At 39.0% G+C, this 19,929-nt stretch overlaps 1 protein-coding gene across 1 annotated transcript in view; it reads right to left on the bottom strand.

The window, feature by feature from the left end:
* The window catches only part of LOC110171598 (eukaryotic translation initiation factor 3 subunit H), a 52,914-nt gene that overhangs the window by 14,327 nt on the left and 18,658 nt on the right, over positions 1-19,929 (bottom strand). The window contains exons 3-5 of the mRNA XM_020937335.2: positions 13,121-13,288; positions 8,732-8,831; positions 5,900-6,049 (exon numbers count right to left, since the gene is read on the bottom strand). Coding sequence (XP_020792994.1) covers positions 5,900-6,049; positions 8,732-8,831; positions 13,121-13,288 — 418 coding nt within the window. The remainder of the gene's footprint in view (positions 1-5,899; positions 6,050-8,731; positions 8,832-13,120; positions 13,289-19,929) is intronic.

The following is a 19,929-nucleotide window of genomic DNA, read 5'->3' as shown; positions in this document are numbered from 1 at the left end:
TGGCATGGACACTCATGTTTTGTTTTTTTAGGTCCTATATTAAACAAAATTGACTCCTGTGAGGTTTAAGCCATGTTATAATGGTGTTTCCTCATCAAAAACATTCTCAGAGTTGTTTTGTTTCATTCACACATGTTTGAGTAACCCTTTATTATTAGTCCATCTGCATCCCCAAAGCTCAAAATGTTCTGTTCCACCTTGTGATGTCATGTACTGGTAGTTTTCAAGTTAACAGATACCTTTTGTTCAGTGGAGATTCCAAGGCTGAAAATAGCCAAATAGTAAAACTGTATAGAATTTAAAGACACAGTGAAGCACTTTCTACATTACTAAAGGTATGTTTTTGATGAGGAAACAACTTTATAAAATAGATCAGAAAATTGGAGAATATGGGCCCTTTGAAGCAAATAGCACAAAAATGTCATATTGATTATTGGTAGTTACATGTGTAGTTTAGGCAGGAAACTCAAGTGCCATCATGCTGCGTGAAAGGACTTGTGTGATCAATTTGTCATCCCTCGGTCGCAGAGTCCGAGAGCTGTAAACATGAAAAGTGACGGCCCAGAAGCTAAGCATACTGGAACACCTCCCCACTGTGACCCGCTGGCTGTGTCAAAACTGATTCTCGCTGACGAAAGCCCATTTTATACCATTTCATCAGCCAATATGGTAGCTAATTTGTTTGGTGGGTATTTATAAAATATGCATAGGAAATAATTTAGTCAGGGCAGGATGCTTCAAAACATCTGTGGTGTATCACATGCCCAATGCTTATAAACTTGCAGTGAGTTGGCAAGTGAGGCTATTTTTTCCTTCTTGGGCTCCAGCAACATGTTGAAATTCACTTTCTCATTGGGAGGTAAGGGTAACTCTGCAGTGACCAGCAGTGGCGGTTCTAGGATTTTTTCAGAAACAGGGGCCATGTTACATTCAGGGACCAAATACAGGATATATCCAAGCACACAAATTATTAACTCGGTGTGGTGTCAATACAAGCATAGACAGTAAAAAAGCGCTCCACAAGTCTGTTTCTTCTCCCATTAAGTTGTATTGCCACAATACGTCTACTGCTACCAAGAGTTTGGGGGTGGAATTGCATTAGTGATCATTGAATTCTCCGGTTGTTCTTCTTGTTAGTTGATTGACAGAACAGGGGCACTTTAGGGGCCAATCTGATTAGAGGTGGGGCCAGGGATCTGTGGCCCCTCCCCTAGAACCTCTCCTGGTGACCAGGGATTTAATGAGTTTAATTTATATGACCAGGTTTGGGGATTAAACGGGATTAAATAGTGAGTACCCAATACATATTGACCATGCTGTTGAATATCTGACATTGAGAACAGGTGAATTATACCCTGGGTTAAATTGTTTTAGAACCAACTCAGAATTTGTGATGAGGTCAAATGTTTTAGGACAAAACTTTCACGAGGTAAACTGAAGATACTGATGGTAACAGTTTTACAGCTGCCCTTCAAAAATCATAAGCCTAAAGCATAGTGAAAGACCAGACCATAAAACGCTGCTCCCAACAATAAAATGATGGCTCATCTTTCATAAAATGATTTGTTGTCCAAGTGCATTTTCAAGTCATGGTTTCTCAAATACTCACCATATTGTATAGATTTTTCTGGTACAACTCTAGTATACTCCCTAAACAGCCACAGTAGCTCAGCCCACACCTTTTGTCCAAAGCTTTCTAAATAATGTATTGAAAAACACTATTGGCTACAAATATATTGAACAAGGTCTTGCACACTACACCACGACCTGGTCACATACAGCAAAGGCTAAATTATTCACACAGGTCAGCAGCAAGCCTTCGATCTCTCCTGAATGACAAATCAAAGTGTACTGAGGGGCTCCTCCGTCTGTTTTAGGGCCAAGTCTGGCTGCCTGCTTTTGCACAGGGTGGGCCACTATGTATTCCTATTAAAACAAGGACAATAGAGGGTACACTTAAAAACTGCATCGATTTGCAGGAATACGGCTGACACTCAGTAAATTATGAGTTCAGTTGGGAGTTGTTTAACGAAGCTGCCAAAAGAACACAGAGAATGCCTTCTATTCCTACAGTGCCACTCTGATGAAGCTTTTATAACTGATGGACAGGGACACAGTATGTAGTCACTTAAATGTACTGCAGGGGGACATTTCTAAAAAGCACAAAAAATGACTGAGGAAAGATCTGATGGTTTAAAAGAAAGATAATTTCATGTATGTAACAGCTAAAGCCTGCCACACACTACAGGGTTTTTGAGTCTTAAGCAACTTTTTACACATGAGACAAAAGGTGTAGACCACAGACAGGAAGAGAATCATGAGAATTTAAATCTTCTGATCTCATGAGTGCAGACTCTGCAGTGAATAGCATGCACACCACAAGAAGTGACAAGAGGTCAAAATCGTGTCATTTCATAAAATTTACCTCAGAAAATGTTTGCATATACAGAAAACTGGCATCTTTTGTTTACCACTGAAAATCTGCAGCAGCTTCACTCACAGATCCTCACAGCATTTATGTAAACATAATACACTCATCTTTTTATGCTTCAAACTGGATTATTAGATGTCTCTGTGTCCATCACTCAGCCTGCCCCGGTCTGCCCTCATCTGCTTTATTGGCTGGTGCAGTGACAATGATGTTTTGTGCTCATGGTATGACAGAGCAGCTCAGAGTCGCACTGACATCACACATGTGGATCTGAGTGGCTTCAAAATCTCATACAAGAATCCTCAGGGTCACGCCTCCAAATCGGGGCTTAAATCAGGCAAATAAGCCTGCGCTGTCTGGTGGGTTTTAGATTGATATTAGATAAGTCCACAGATACTCAATGCATTAGTAAAAATCAGGTCAAATTAAATAAATGCAAAAAAAAAATCTTTAGGCATGCATTCATTTCATATTTTTAATCAAAGGGAAGACCATGTAAATAATGCAGGAAACCATCTCATGAATTTTGTTTAGTGTGGATATTGCTATAGTGAACACTTTCAAAAAATAACTTGACTTTTCAGACATTTTTCATCATATCACCGCCAACTTAAATACATAGACTGCTTTGGAACATTGGAGATATAAAGCCTTTCAATGCAGTCTAGAGAGGAAGCTACACAAACAAATTTACATCTATGCAATCCATCTCCAGGCTCAACATCATCTGTGGTAAGAACAACGGTGTTTTCTGGAGTGAAAATGCACTCACTCAGCCTTAGACATAGATGACAGTGACAAATGGAGCTTCAGATTGGGAAATGAGACAAGGGGAAAAACATTAAATAAAACCCATTATGGTTTAGTTTTTGAAGAGGTGGGAATGAGAGGAAGAGGGTGGGGCTGTCAGCTGAGGATGTAGGGAGACGGACACTACAATCCAATACAAGGACAGAACCGCAGAGCCATCTGACAACTTCAGGAAACAATTTCATCCTGCCAAACATCCCATTGCAGAGACTGCGAAGAGCTATGGGCCTGTGTTTCTGCCCTACTTTGGGACATTTCAAACACTGTCACAACTTCAGAGTGGGCCTGAACAATGTGCTGCGCTAGCACATTGTTCATTTTTCAAACTCAGTGAGATGCCGTATAAGGCTGGTCTCCCTGCCACATGTATTTAACTCTGCTTTGTACATTAGAGCCCTCATTAAATTCATGGCTTACTTGTGTTGAAGGACACAGATGAGGAGAATCATAACAAGTGGTGATGCAGCGCTGTACAGGAGCGAGTCGAGAGCGTTGGACACCAGCAGTGCGCAAATCAGCACTTTGTGTCGTTATTGTGCTAATTTCTCACACCTGCCCCTGGGAAGCTTTTTGATTAGCAGCTTCACAGCTGTTGCTCCACTTGCAGCGGTTTATCTCCATAAATGATTGCTGATAAATTCTCCTGAGACCGATGCTGGGAGCCTCTGAGAGCTAAACGCACAACTTAAAGAGCCAGGCACTAGGTTGAAATGAGGAGATTTGTTCATATTGTGCTCATTAGTGATGGAAGGCACAGCCTAATGACAGGTCCTACTATTTGAGATATTTTAAAATACTTTTAATTAAATGTACAGTAGAGTAAAATGGCTATCTCTCATCAGTCAAGAAGCTAGCATCATAAGGCTAAACAAATACAATAACAGTACTTGAAGAAATAGGGTAGAGTAATATGGCAATAATAAGTATCTTAATCCTTAGAGCTAGGCCACAATTTAAATTTCATAACAATTCTCCACTGGCATATGGCCAGTCACTGTCTAGACCAGAGCTAGGACATCATTGTAGTATTTACACAGCTCACAATGGCACCCTGCTGAGAGATTGTACTATCTCTTATAAAAACCTGGAACACATATTGTCGTGTTGTGTAAACGAAAAGGCCAAAATATTGAGGATTCATGAAAAGTTACTGCTATGTGTAAAAGGAGACAGTCATGATCAAAATGCCAACAAAATTATCCATAAAACCAAGTGGGGGATAATGCACTATAAAAATCAAAACAAAGCCACCGTCTTATCTCCTTTAATTGTGCATTTCACACACTCTGGCTTACATCACCAGAATGACCCTTTGTGGATAAATGGCACCCCTTTTGAACCCAGCTTTGCAATTAAAATAGGGTCTTGAACTAATCTCTTTGTTCCATTAAAAACCAAAGGCATAAATGGTTATTTTACAAGCTTTTAAAAAGGCTTTGGTAACCAATTTCTGGCTTATTTTCCATGTCTTATCATGCAATGCACTTTGATAGATGCAATATTAAATGGCACACTTAAAGATCTCTTGGAAAGGGACTCCACTCATGTGTGCTGTGTAAACGTTAAGTGTACATCGATGTGCCTTTAGTTTCCAATTGGGTACACTTTAGGACAGTGCAGATGGGGCAGATTAATGCCAGGAGTTCCCTAATGTCAAATCAATTTTAATTTAGACAAAGCCTTAACTCATGTCTACAGGAGAAGGCTGCAGTTTTAAGAGACAGTGGCTGCGGTTACATGTGGACTCCAAATCTGATTATGGTCCCTCTGATTACTCACATCAGATTTTGTGGCCTGCATGTCACTTAAGTCATTTTAAAAGTCCAGAAATCTGATTATAGTTCGATTTTGGTGTGCATGTAAACAAGTGGTGCTTCACCTTATATAGCCAATCTATTGCTAGTACATTTTTGACAAGAACAATATTCAGCTATAACTGCATTAATCACAACAGGTATTTCTTGTGAACAACATTCAAACTTTCAAAACAAGATCTTTGAAATTACATATGACCAAAAACTGACTGTTCAAGACGAAGATTACATTTTCTAACTTGAAACAAACACGTGATAATTACAGTGAAATATTATAAATGTTTCTCATGACAGTAACCTTATGTAGCAGCCGTTTTGTGAAAGCATATCAGGCCACAGTGTAACCCAGGGACTTTTGTGATTGAGGCTTAAAAAGATCTGAAGTTGAAGGATGTAAGAGCCTCCCTGCACTAAGATATTAACAGGGTCTTTCAGAGTCACATAAGATTACCGCTGTGCCGTTTTGTCAACAAGACACTTGAAGGGCTAAACCGGGACTTTAATATGGAAATAAAAAGCCCCACATGAGAAAAGTGCAAGTTCATGCATAGTCCCCAAGCTGCATGTTTAGGACAACTAAAGCCTCTGGTGCCATACCACAGTTAGATTAGAAAATTTACTGTTGAATTGAAGGTCGGATCTTTTTAAAGGGGACAAATGATAAAACGGCACATTTCCACAGCACAGCACGCCACGCAGACATATCCTGTAAAATGTGAGCGAGTCCCCAGAGGAAAAGCTTGTCTGAAAGAGCCGATACAGATTTCAAATGCTCACTGTCTAACACCATAACACCAGAGAGATGTCCAGCCCCGAAGCATTGTGGGTAAAAGGATTGTCTCACCTGCTGGAAAGGTTGAGCAGTTCATGTTTGTCGCTAACGGTGGACTTGTCCTCCAGCTCCCACATCAGGACGCTGATGAGGTGAGAGTTTTTGATCACAATGGGCACTTCCTCAAACATGTGCTCAAAGCCAATGTTGGCTTTCTTCAGACTAGAAAGAAAGAAAAAGGATTACTGTTATGTGGGCAGAAGGGGTGTCAGGATTATTCAGTTAATAATAGATCAAGATTATTCAGGTCACAACATAATCATAAAAAAACAAAAATAAATCTGGCCACATGAGGAATGGTGATTAAGAAAGTAAATTAAGGATTTCACCATTTGGTCATGCTGTCAATAATTGTGAATAATTGTAAAAATGTGATATTCTTAAGGCAAGCAGAACATGAAGTAATACCTCGTTCAAGATACCAGTGTAATCATTGTGTAAATAAGACTAGAATCATGAATTCTTTCAGATACATAATGAACATCAATACTTTTTGTTTCTTTTAAATCATTCTGTGACCTGCCCGTCTAAGTAAGAACTATTTCTATGGAAATGCCATAAATGGCTATTATTTTTAGTATGGTAATAGTGTTCAATCTAACAATCTCTAGACACAGCAGATTCCACCTATTCAATAGTAGGTTTATTGTACAGTACAATACCACAATACTCTATGTTGGCTTTAAACAAAATCCAACTGGATTTCAATTTTTCTGCTCACATTTGTATGTTTTTGACATTCCTCTTTTGAGTACACGCACAGCCCGTTTTTCATACACATAGCAATTATTAATGTGAATGTGAGATGCAACTTTGCTTCAGGCGTCTGACATGAATACATTGTGTAGAGAAGTCAACCTCTGAAACATTTCCACTGCTGACATATGCCAGCATTGTGCAAAAGAAGAGTGCCCTCATGTATGGTAATGGAAAAGTGAGATGCATAGTAAGTATATGTGGTACTATTTGCATGTGTACAGTTAAATGCACATATTACACACAACACAACCGAAAACTACTGGAAAACCTAAACGAGTATTTTTATGATCACGATTGAAAGCGTCAAATGGTTTTTAAAGACTTTTCATTTGAGGCCGAAGAGCTAAAAGCAGCATCCTTGCCACGGCCTCTTAACACAAAATGAAACTTCCAACTTTGCTTAATGTCTTGCATAAATCCAGTTGCATTGACTGACTCCTCAGGATCACCACTTGTGCAACGTGAACAAGACAGACATTACGTCTGTATATGCCTAATGCAGCTTTATAAAATATGCTGCCGATCAATATGTTCACTGCATTAATCCTACGAGTGCACTGTACCACAAAGATATTTATATTATACTTGTCTGAGTGATAGATGGAAGTGTGTCGCTTCATTTGACTCCTAATGCAATTCTTAAAATGTTTTCTATTGCAACCTTGGCAAGGTATAGGCATCGACTGCAGTTCAATGGATAGACAAAGGTATGGATAATTAGGCTGATTCCAGCAGTAAGTCACAGAGGAAACATAATATAAACAGTTTACATACAAACACTGTTATCCACTAAGTGCTTACTATTCATGGTGACCTTTCTGCATGCCTGAATTCTGATGGAATAAGTACAATGGGGGAGAATAGAAGGACAGCATATTTTAGACAGGACAAATTGTTCAACCCTACTAGACTTTTGGCAAGCGGAATGCCATGCTCTTTCCAAGTCGAGTCCCGCTGGACGGACCCAAAGGTTGACTGGACGGCCGCAGTAAATTGATGCTCATATTGCGTGTTGAAAAGGCGCCTGCTGACCACTGCCTCTGTAGCCCAACGGACTGGGGGAGGCCAGTTCAAAGGGAATGAGGTCTATTCAAGATTCATCTAGCCGTGCACCTTTCATTTCCAAAAGGTGCACAATATATGCACACTTAAGTCACATCAAATATAGCCAACATAAAAGGAAGGGCTTTTCTGCATGTTTTAGAGCAAGGAGAAAAAGTACTTTTGAAGTTTTGGATCTTTAGGAGAAAAGGGAAATAATATTGATATTCAAATGTGAACCCTGAAAATAATCAGATTGGCTTAGAGAGATTGTTATGCTGTAATGTGATGATATTGCCCTTTCTAGCCCAGAGCTGAACTCTCTCAATCATGAGTTTATTGGGAACACTGATAGCTACAGATCACAGCCATAATAAATCATAGGACTAATGAAATGCCGGAGAAATCAGCTGAGTTTTAACTGCAGAAGAAACGCTTGGTCAATAACGGAGCCGCATGGGCAAGTGAATGAACACAGCAAGGAGAAATGACAAACCCAGACTGCTCCTGCCAGCTGCAAATCAACCCACTCCCATTAGAATTTCAAAAATGTACATGCAAGCAGTTTGAAGGGACAGTAATTTGATTCTTCTGGGTCTTTACTTCGAGGTGTATGTAGTGTATGGATCCCCTCACTAGTTTATTTATGCATGCAAGAGTTTGTGCGCACCACCTTAACTGCATAGAAAATGGTCCTCCTCATTACAGTCATTTTTAGTCTCAATTTAAAAGCAATTATGATAAGCCTCGAGGTCACAAACAGCATAAACATGGTACATTTGTTTGACGGGCAAGGACACACTGATAAATCATCTGTAGCAGCATCCTTCTCCAACTGCTACTAAATAGCTCCCACCATGGAAGCGCCAACCTATATTTGCATCTACTGAATAAGCAGCTGAGAAAATATATACATTCAATATCACTGGCAGTGGAAGCCTGTGTTATAAATATGCAAAAACACATGAGTCATTTATAGTAGCAGTTCTCATTTTGAGCATTACTCCAGAGGATAATGAAGATTGCTGGTACTTAGACACTTACCCCTCAGGTGTGAAGTCTTTTTCTTTGCAGATTTCCATTAGTTTGGGAGTCAGCCTGTAGGCCTTCAGGGACAGGGAGCCCTGGGCTGTCTTGATAGGGTCTACAGGGACAGGAGAGCAGCAGGAGAGAGAGAGAGCATTAAGAGGGAGATTGAGTGTGCCTAATTGTGTTCTTGATTAGTAATGACACAAAAACAGAGGACAGCACTGGTCACAAAATCTAATAAGTCACAAAGCTTTCCTGGAATCTCCAAGGTCCAGAACCTTGAGGATAATTTGAATAAAAGTAATTATGGAGAACATGCCGATTGCTTTTTAAGATGCAAAATATTCTTTGAGAAATTGTTGACATCCACACTCTTCTACTACAGTGGGTTTCTTAGTGCTTTAGACAATTTAACTTTTTACTTAGATTTTATATAAAACAAAAACAACACAAAAAAGAGCATTTAGAAGAGTCCTCATGTTCATTTGCCCCAGTAGCAAACCAAACAAAATAAAAGAATAAATTTTTCCATAAAAAAAGGTATAGTTCTACAAGAAATGTCTTTTATCATAAAAAATTATATTCCATACTGTAGCCTTTCAAATGGTGTATTGATTTGACAAACTCAAAACCATTTATAAGTCACAGCTCAAACAGACAAGCTATGAGCTATGGAGAGAGCGCTCATTTTCTGGTGTTTACTTATGTTTATAAATGTAAACTCCCTTTGATAATTTTAATTAAGGTAAATCCCATTACCTTTGTTAGATAAATGGAACAATATTGCCTAGTCCATAGATAGCCAATTAATTATGCATTGTAACCACTATGTATACAAATAAACACCATAATAACAACAACAAATGTGTGGATTTTTGGGCAGTCCTTTACAGTGGCCTTGTAATCATGAAAATAAACTTAAAATGAATCAAACATTATGTAACCCTGCCTCATCAAGAAAATTATATTCATTCATTTCCTAATCTGGGGCTTATGTTTCTTTGCAAAAATAAATCGGTGCTTGCCTATCTAAGATCAGGTTTTACAGCTTGTACACAAGAGAACTTACGAACACGAAGCATGTCATCTCTGGAGAGCAAACATGTGAAATCAAAAAGTGCTGATGAAGAAGCCATTGCACTAGCATTGGGAACATGCTGAGCCTCTCTGGCACTCTACATTGATTTTGTCACTTAATTGAAATGCTGCTCTTTTTACAGATTGAAAATAGTTATTCCCAGTGAGAAGCATCTTTCCCTAGCAGTGTTCAGGCTCATGACAGGAAACTAAATGCACAACTTAAAAAGGCATTGTACCCTGGAGGCGCTGGGGATGTCTGTTGCCCAGCTGCTGCTAATGCCTGTTACTTCAGAGAGATACTGAGAAAATACAGGCGTAGACTTCGGGAACTAACAGGCACTGAACTACATGCGACCAGAAATTCCACTGACTTATTCACTCCCCTGCAACCCTCTGAGACAAGCCATTTTCCTACCTCCAAACCAGCTCTACACAAGATTGACAATTGACAGTGGCTCTTAATTCAGGCTGGCCAATACCTGTGGAGACTGACTGGTGGCAGCCAACTCTGAGAAGCCTTCTCTCTGTCACACAGCTAAAAGACAGCATTAGTGCTCTTAGTATTGTTTGAGCAGAAAAACTTTCCCAGGTTAGTCATATAATAGTGTTCAATATGGGGACGGAGACATGGGGTCTCTCAAACCTCTCAAAGACGAGATATAAGAATGGGTCCTTAAGAGTGAGACAAAACGAGATTAATACCTAATATATGAAATCAAATAAATAAAAAATAGTGAGGGTAAAATTGGAAACTGAATTGCAAAATTATTTTTTTTGTTTCCATTCTAGTATTGCTTTTTGGTACTATAAAAGATTTAACTCACTAACTTTTTTGTCCAATCCAAATGTAAACCACAAGATGTTTTACCATTTCTTTGTCTTTATTTTTATTTTTATTGGCATATTATTAAAAGGAGTAAAAAATGTTGCATAACACCCACAATATTATCAATATTTGAATAATGTGCACATGTCTACACAGGTTCCCAACTTTTTTTTCAGTGCAAAATATAATTTGTTATCATCGATACTCTGGTGCCCATTCACCTATTAACTGTAGTCTTTCATTTGTGCAGTCTGTGATCACCGAGCTAAGATATACAGAAATCTGAATTAGCATCAGCCATTATATTTTTTCACCATCTGGGTTGTCAACTAAAAAGGTCAATGTCAATGTTTTACTTTGCTTTCATTGGTTGATATGTAATGCACGGCAAAAACTTTAACATGTTGTTGAATCTAATTCTGCAAGATGCACCATTTATTATCATTTATAATTTTAAAACAAATATATAACAATACTAGATTGCTGTGAAATAATCCATGTGCAAAAAGATGCACTCATGACCTCTTCAACTGTTCACCTCAATTTAGGAAAACTTGTCATGAAGAGATCAAACCTTTTGCATTAATAGCATTCTCTAATCTGGAGTAGTCAGTGGTCGGAAGCCATTAACTCGATAGTTGGCCATGTGATTGACTGATCCATCCAAATAAAATGACCAGGCTGCTAGTAACACAGGGAAACAAAAAGAATCAATATTATTCCCGTTTGACGTTAACTAGGTATAATGTCAATTTCTGTGCGGTGCTTTGAACCATTAAGCATAGTATTATTGATTGAGGCCCTTGTTGAGAATGAGAAAAGCCCAAGAGTTGCCTGCTTGAGCAAATGACGTGCTTTACGATAGATTTAAGTGGTTCATGGTCAGATGGTTAAAACTCATTACTGTAGTGTTACATAATATTGGAGGACATGACAAGGCCAGCAGTGATTTTGGTAAAAGAGCATGAGGAAAATGGTTGCTCACATTAGAGCTGCACAGGAACTGCACAATCATATCACAATAAGAGTAGACTAGGAATTGTATGTTATGTATAAATGAATGTTGAGGATGGCTGAAATGGGGTAATGCAATAAATCAAACTAAATCAAATCAATGGCATTTATAACACCCAATGGTTGCAGAAATGACATAAGTGAAAAACATTATATATTAGGCACACCAACTCATCTAAGGCTGAAGCAGGGTAGAGCTTTTTAAATTAACAGCCTTTTCTCATTCTTCATTTCATTTGGCACACTGATGCACACACTCACTCAAAAATGGTCTTGAATAATCATGATCTCAATTATGATAAACATAATCTCAGTTTAGTCTGTAAATTAGCCAGGTAAGCATGTAAAGTTGACTCAAGTAATGTACGTTTCTACCTGATGTATTTTGAATACAAAGATATGTGACCCTATTCCACTGCGAGTATGGCTCTGAAATAAAATACAAGGTTTTGGTATAATAAACATGCACTTAAGTTGCTCCTACACGTCTGAAGTTATTGAGATCAAAGACCTTGATTTAAGGTCAGTGCGTCTGGGCATTTACATTTCTGCTTTCACTTCATAAACCTAACAGAATCAGCACTTAAGTTTCTGTTTGATTTAATATCTGCAGATAAACCAGCCATGAAAAAAGACAACATCCGGCTTCATTATTCTAAGATAATGAATGTGCCCTATGCATTTCCTCTGCGAAATGACTTATAGTAGATGTCTGTGCAGCTGTTCGTGTTTTTTGCAAGGGCAGCCTCAGTACAGTATTTTGTATTGACATTTTTAGGAATTTCTAAGTTATGCACAGTAACGTCCCTCCACATCTGTCAATACTTTTACAAAGAAATTAACAAATATTTTAGATTCAGGTTGAACACTGAAATGCATTTTTTTTAAGAGGAATAGTGTGCTTACTCTATGTTGTATTTAACTATGGTTACTGTAAATGTGTCAATTTCACCAACAGGCCTTCTCTGTGTTACTGAATTAAAACTACATAAGTACTACAACTGTACTGATACCGATTCTGGCATTGGCTGTTCCAGGTAGGATTTCTATCGCTTAAAACTAATATCAATGTTACGCATCACAGATGTAAACAAATGTAAGACCCCAAAGGAAATAAACATAACTAATCAAATATTACTGTCAGCTATGGGGTCTGGGAATCAAACTACTAATTATTACATCTAAACCTGGTAATGGCTTTATAAGAGTGATAACAGATAACTTAAAAACAATTATAAGCATTTGTGATTGGTCAACATATAGTTTGCAAGTGTAAGAAACCTTCCATCTGAATTGTTCTAGTGCTGCATTAAATGAGAATTAAAGTTTTAGGTGATACTGAGCTTTGATAGATTACATTTTCTGCCCATTATAAGTCTATATTATAATGCTCAAGTACCGCAAGTTGGCAAAAACCGATCCAGTTCAGTTTTACATCCATTTATTGCAGCTAAATTTTGATATCATCTGGGACCACCACTTACCGTAGATGAGCACAACAGACTCCTCAATGGCATGCTGGTAGCTGAACTGGGAGTCGAGCAGTGCCCGGCTGACAAAAGAGCCGTAGTAGGTGGACTGGTACCAGCCCACATGCAGATGGTCAATGTTGACGTGACGCAGTGAACGCATCATCTCCATCTGGTATTGGACTGAAAGGAGAGAAAGAGGTAGAGAACAGGAAAATTAGACAGCAGAACTAAATAGAAAATTAACACTGCTGAAATGAGGCTTTTAAATTTGTTTTAGAGAACTGGTTTTATTTGATGTCCATCTGGAAGAGAGAGTGTACAAACACAGAGGGCAAGGAAGAGCAAAGATTAAACAAACAACTAGATTTACAGTCAAAAAACAGAAGAATGAAGGAAAAATTTTTCATCCTGCCTTTGACAGAACAGTGAAGAAGCGGTTCTTCTAGACAAATGACACTCGTAACTACTAGCCTGTCTATTATTTTAGCAGGCCCATCCCAGAGGATACAAAAAAACGACTGAATGAATACAAAGAGAGCCTGGATACAGGACACAAGGCCAGACGCATTAGCAGGAGAGCCATTTCATTACACCAGACACCACCTAAGGACACATGGCAGCCAATACACAGCAGCCTGCCTCGTCAGCTGTAAGTAACGGCACAAACAAGTGAGTGGAGCAGCGTCTTTGTGCGGCCTTCCTGTGGGGAGCCCGATAAATCAGGGCCTTATTGGGCAGCTGTGGCCCCCTAGACCCTAGACTGTAGAGCGCATCCTTGTACTGCTGCGCCTGCTAACAAGAACAAACCAAATCAGGCAATGGCTATGGTGGAAAAGATGGGAGGAATGTGGGCTGAGAAAATAAAAAGACATATGGTAAGTAAGAAGCAAAAACTAATACGGCACTGTACCTGGTTTTAACAGTCTTAAAAACTTGACAAACAGAAGTAGCTGATTTTGAACCGTTTGCAGAACCATTTCTCACTTTCATAGAATCCCACTTATTCACAGCAATTAGTTTATAAGTGTGCTCTGTCCTCCTAAAGTTGTAAAACACAGAGTTTTGATGTCACAGTAATGCAATCTACAACTTGAATGCTAACAGCACACAAGCATTTATTCCTGGTTCTTTGAGGATAAAAAGCATTTTGTAAATTAGATGCAGATATCATGAAAAAAAAAAAAAAACTAATATGGGCAAAACATTTACTTTCTACATGAAAATAAATCAGTTACAACCCCTTGCATTCTATTGGCAATTTCATTTGCCTTTTAAATCATGGTTATTATAAAAGATTAAAAGGTATGGAGGTTTTCTCAGGTTCTCTCAGTCTTCAGGTGAAGTACACTTGCTTAAACCATTGATTTACTAACAACTGTTGATTTATATATAAAACTCTTTGTTTATCCACTGGGGCTCTGTAAGATACGTACGTCTTCAATATACAGAAGTTAAGCTGGTATCTCTGGCTGCAGATTTTAAACCAGTTGGAGCTCATGTTATTACACATTACCTTTAATAATAGTCAACTGCACTGCACCATTTCCACACTTTGCTAAAAGTGAAAACTTGTTTAATGCTGTTAAAATGGAGGGAGAATGTGAAAAAGTCCAAACACATTTTCCCTCACTGTCATTTGCTTCGCAGCTTCTGCAGCACAAAAACAAAACAAAAGCCAATGGTGCACCACAATTAAACATTCGGCTGTGGCAGGAGTACAGCGTGGGAAGGAGGGCAGCACTTACAGAGCATCTTGTGGAATTAAAAACACATCTGGGATGGGGGACTGTTGTGAACGCAGAGGACAAGCAAATAAAAATAGCCTGTTTCACTCTTCCTTTTTCAGGGAAGACTGAACATCTAATCTGTCTGTTTAATCTTGCCTTTTATTTAGTGATTGACGCAGTCAGTGAGACAAAGGAAAGCTGACTGGATGGACAGAACAATGCAGAGGGCAATGGGCAAAGGAAAAGACCATGTATAAAGAGACCTCAGACTGTACAAAAATTTCTGGCCAAATCAGCAGGAGATGTGAGTGGTGTCTGAAGCTGTTGTTCTATTATAATAAACACAATAGAGATTTGCGTCAAATACAAAATATAAAAGCATGGAGTACAATATTCCTTGATACTTCTGCAGTCTAAAAGGTTTCAACTACACTACCGTTCAATTGGAACTGACATAGTTAATAAAAGGAATTACATGTTTGAGATCAATAATATGACTGTAGAACCATTGATTTTCAAGCTGAAAACACCAAAATAGTAACTTCTAAACTAGGTTGCATGAACGTCTTCTGAGTGACAATATAAACTTTTCTTCCAAGTCTGCTATAACCATTTTTGAGAACAGGTAATCTATTGGTTCCATTCCAAGGTGGTGTATTGTACAGATATTCCCCACAATATGCATTTAGGTTTATGTTACACTGCACTGATCCAAAATACTGAAGATATGGTTGGCCAGCTTTCCTTATAAAGCACTGAAGAAACACAGAGTCTGCTGCTGCAAACTTAGAAATTCAAATCGGTGCCATTATAAGTGTCAGCCCTATAAAGAAATGACAAAGAACTATATATCGTTGTAAAAAGCCAGTTTTTGTCTTTGAAAATCAGCAGCAGGTACATTTTAAACATGTGAAGGGAAAGAAAAACACTGAGAAAAAGAGAGGATGTCAATGACCACATGTTGTAGCACAGAAGGGGGCTGGCAGCACATATCAGTGCACCCTTCTCAATGGGAAAATGCACTACTGTATCCATATTCACACTGAATGCCACTCAATATGGAAGCTTACCTCTCCAATGCCACTGATGCATGGACGTGCCCCAGCACCCCATCATTAGCAGGGAAATTGTGCACAAAGTGATCTGTCTCTGAAGCACAAGCTGAAGGCTGGGAGACTGACAACTTGGGCAAAGAAACCAATCAGCTAGCTCAAATGTCTTATTCAATAAGAAAGTACTTCTTTAAAACAGACTGTCTATAGAGTACTTGAGATCTGCAGGATTTCTTTGTGAAGAGAATAAGAAGTCTACAGTGTCTCAGAAATATCTCAAAAATGTCTGATATTCTTTATGGTCCTTCGCACATTTCGTTAAACTTGCACTTGTTCCATTGTCACATACTAGAAAGCACAATTTAAAACAGTTACCAAAAGCTATCTTGACAAATAAACATAATAACTGCCTTTGTAATCATTTCAAACTCAAACCACAGTGCAAAATTACTTTAAGGTTGCACTAAATGTCCTGGGGTCATCTACACATTCTAGTTCTGTTTATTTCCAGACTGTGAAAAAACACAGATCTGTAGAAAGAAAATGCATTTTGAAAGGTTGAACATGAAAACGACAGAGCAGGCTGTACATAAATTCGAACAATTTATGATGCAGTGTTTTCCCAGTGCTACTGGGTCAACTGAACAGCCAGAGCAAACAAGCGATAAGGAGTCCACGCAGGATGCACACAGATGGGGAAGCAAGGAGCAATAAGCCATGAAGAAAAAGAAAAACTGGAAAAAACAGGCATTATGAGAAGCTCTGTTGTTTCCACATGTGCATGAAATAAACAGGAATAAAAGCAAGTCAAGCCAAGTCATTTTATTTATATAGCACATGTAAACCAACCATAACAAGTTGCACCACAGTGCTTTACAGAATGAAACGCGACAGAGTGAAACAATAAAACAAATATAAAATATATAAAATATTACATGAAAGAGTGGCTTAATACACAAAAGATAAAAATCTAAAGTTGACAGCTTCAGAGTAAAGCTCATGGGCTGTTGAGCTCCATCTTGAAAAAGAATATTTTTAGGAGGGTTTTAAAATGAGGTAAGGAGGAGCATGATCTAGATGAAGAGGGAGGGCATTCCAAAGCTTAGGGGTCACAACAGCAGACAATTATCAAAAAGCACATTTCAATCAATGCAAGACTTTAGAAATACATGAACTAGCAAGTAAATTCATTTTCTGTAGCAAGAGATTTCACAATTAATGGAGAGAAATACAAATTAGAAAATCACAGCACACTTAAGACAATTTTTATGACAATTCAACTCACCAGACTTTACATCTTCTAATTCTACAAATTAGTTTCAAAGCAATAAAAACGTTTCTAAATACAGAACCTTTTAGATTCAAGTAAGCTGATAGCAATGCGACCAAACAGTCCCTATACACCGGTCAGAGAGACAAAGATAGAGGAGAAAGAGGCACAAACTGCGCTCAAGGTCTGATAACCAACTGAGACTCAGATGGCTGAGTCAGACAGAGGAGGAGCCGGGCCATCCACTCACATCGAACAGGATTCTCAGAGCCGCCAACATGCCGCAGGATCACAGGCTTATTTGCTCATAAACCGACAACACAACCTGAGAAATGGAGGTGACAGAGCAGTCCTACTTCTGTGAGAGCCTGAATGTGGACTGGATAGCTGTGGTAAAACACTGGGCAGAGCTGTCATAGTGTTAAAGCTGGATCAGATGACTACAGCCAAAAGTAACAGTCAAAAAGTAAGTACAGTCAAATGTAACAGCAAGATGATCATTTTAATGCTTTTGTAATGCAGCTGGTGTGATCACCACCCCCAGTGGTGTGAAGCTAACTGAAGCACTACTCTGTCTGAAGCTGTTACACAATCTGATCAGAAAAAGCTGACTAAAACTGTCAGCCTGTAGCAGTTTCAACTAATTTGTGTACATATTGATCACAGGCTCCGGAAAATGTGTCATTTAAATCCATTTTGTATTTTTTTTCTTCAGTTTTCAGACTTTCTTAAGAGTGTGTTGCTGGCGTTTGCTAATGTGTGCATTGTGTCACCATTCCATTAGAGGTGAGATCGGGCCTAAAAAATCCAGCCCGACTCGACCCGGCCCGCGGGTATTAAAACCCGACCCGGCCCGAGCCCGACCAATTAACTTGATTTGCAGGCCCGAGCCCGAAGCAAACCCGAAATGTCATATTTTATTTGTGAGGACTCGGGAGGAGGAGCAGTGCTCAGCGTCGAGGTGCCAGTCTTTTTGCTCTCGTATGAAAGCAAAGCGCCACATTGACGACATTCAGCGAAGCCAACGCAAGTTTCTGTAGCATTTTCAACAATCAATTTGAAGCTTTTCCACACCTCACTCTTACCGGTGCGTGTTTGTCTTTTCAGTTCTCCTGCCTTTAGTTTAACTTCTTGCTCCTCCATATTGGGGATACCAGGTCAAAATAGATGCAGACTTGCGGAGGGGAAGATTATTAAATTAAGAGGGGGCGTTCACGTGCGCAGAGCTCTGGCTCTGCGGATCCTGTTTAGTAGTTAAATAGCAATTACATTACATTACTTCTCTGTTTTATCCATATTATTTATTTTATAACAAGTATTCCTTAGTTTAGTATCCACACATCGTTTTAGCATACATTTTATAAACATATATTTATTTGAAGCCCGAGCCCAACCCGACCCGAAGTAATGATTGACATTTTAGACCCGACCCGACTCGAATTTCGGGTCGGGTCGGGTCGGGCTTGGGCTCGGTCTTAAGATCTTACCTCTACATTCCATCTAGAGAGATGCATGTAGAACACTGTGATATCACTGCAAGTATAGCAAGGCCTGCAGCTAGAAAAGTCATACGGAACTTTATAAAATGACTTCACTTTTGAAAATATAATTGCAAAATGCATGAAAATGGTATTTATCTTTTGACTGTCCAAGTATATAACCATTTCAACTGTAACTAATACACAATCTGATACACTGAGGACAAACATACACAGGTACAGTCTTCAATTTGTCAAAAAAAACACAAAACTTTGGTCCACTGGGGAAAAAGATTGTTAAAACACCATTCTTCTCTAGGATGTCCACAAATCATTAAATAAGTTTCTACCAAGTGTTTGCAAGACGGATGGTGATATCCAATAAACGAAAAAGCAGCATTAGCCAAAAAATACCCAATTTAACAAGACCATCAAGGAGCAGAGGTGGGAGCATGTTCATTTCTTCTGCTCCAGCCGACTCACCGATCAATCAATCTGTTCCCGAGGCAAGACAGGGAATGAGTCTGCCCATTCCCCCAGCGATGCTCCACTCTGCACTGTGTTTGTGACAAGGAGGAGAATGGACAGTGGGCATGTGTAACAGAAACCAATACAGTCAGTGTGAAACAAGAGAATGGACGAGAGACTGTGTAGAAATGGTACAGACGAGTGCTGTGCTGGTCCGGAGAAGGTGCGTCATGATCAGAAGTGGTGAGAATAAGTACTGTGGCTTTTGCACAAGGCTAGAGCAGAGAATCGGTTTCTACAGAGGCATACGGTACCTAAACACTAGCATTATTTTAGTTAGGCGTAGGAATGTCTGGAGGTTTTTGGTCATTTTTAAAAGTAAACTGGGATAACACCAAATAAAAAGGACAATGGCCCCAAATTCAAAGACAACTCGCCTCCCTCAAGACAGGTGAAGCATTTGTTCAATGGAATATAACGTTAGACAACGCTTACAGAATTAAGCAACAATCTACAAACATTAATAATATATCACACTTGCATAACTTTTTTTTGTGAAGCATCTTTGAGTGTCCAAACTGTAGGAAACAATAAGAAACAGATTGCTAGATTGAACAGGTGAGTTTATAGTAGCTCTGAAGTGCTGTAATGAGCTCGAGTTCCTGACAGGTTATAGGGGTGAGTTCTAGAGGTTGGGGAGTGGCGGCAGCAAAGTCACTGATGAGGGGAGTGACAAGGCTGGTTTCATCAGATCTGAGGTGGCAGGTGCTACAGTACTGATGACAAAATATTACATTTTAAGTTTGACTCTCATAGCAATCAAGGT

Source organism: Boleophthalmus pectinirostris, unplaced genomic scaffold (assembly GCF_026225935.1).
Source record: "Boleophthalmus pectinirostris isolate CB_2022bp ecotype Guang Dong unplaced genomic scaffold, ASM2622593v1 HiC_scaffold_6, whole genome shotgun sequence".
NCBI classification, from domain to species: Eukaryota; Metazoa; Chordata; class Actinopteri; order Gobiiformes; family Gobiidae; genus Boleophthalmus; species Boleophthalmus pectinirostris.
This window is presented reverse-complemented; position numbering and strand designations above follow the sequence as displayed.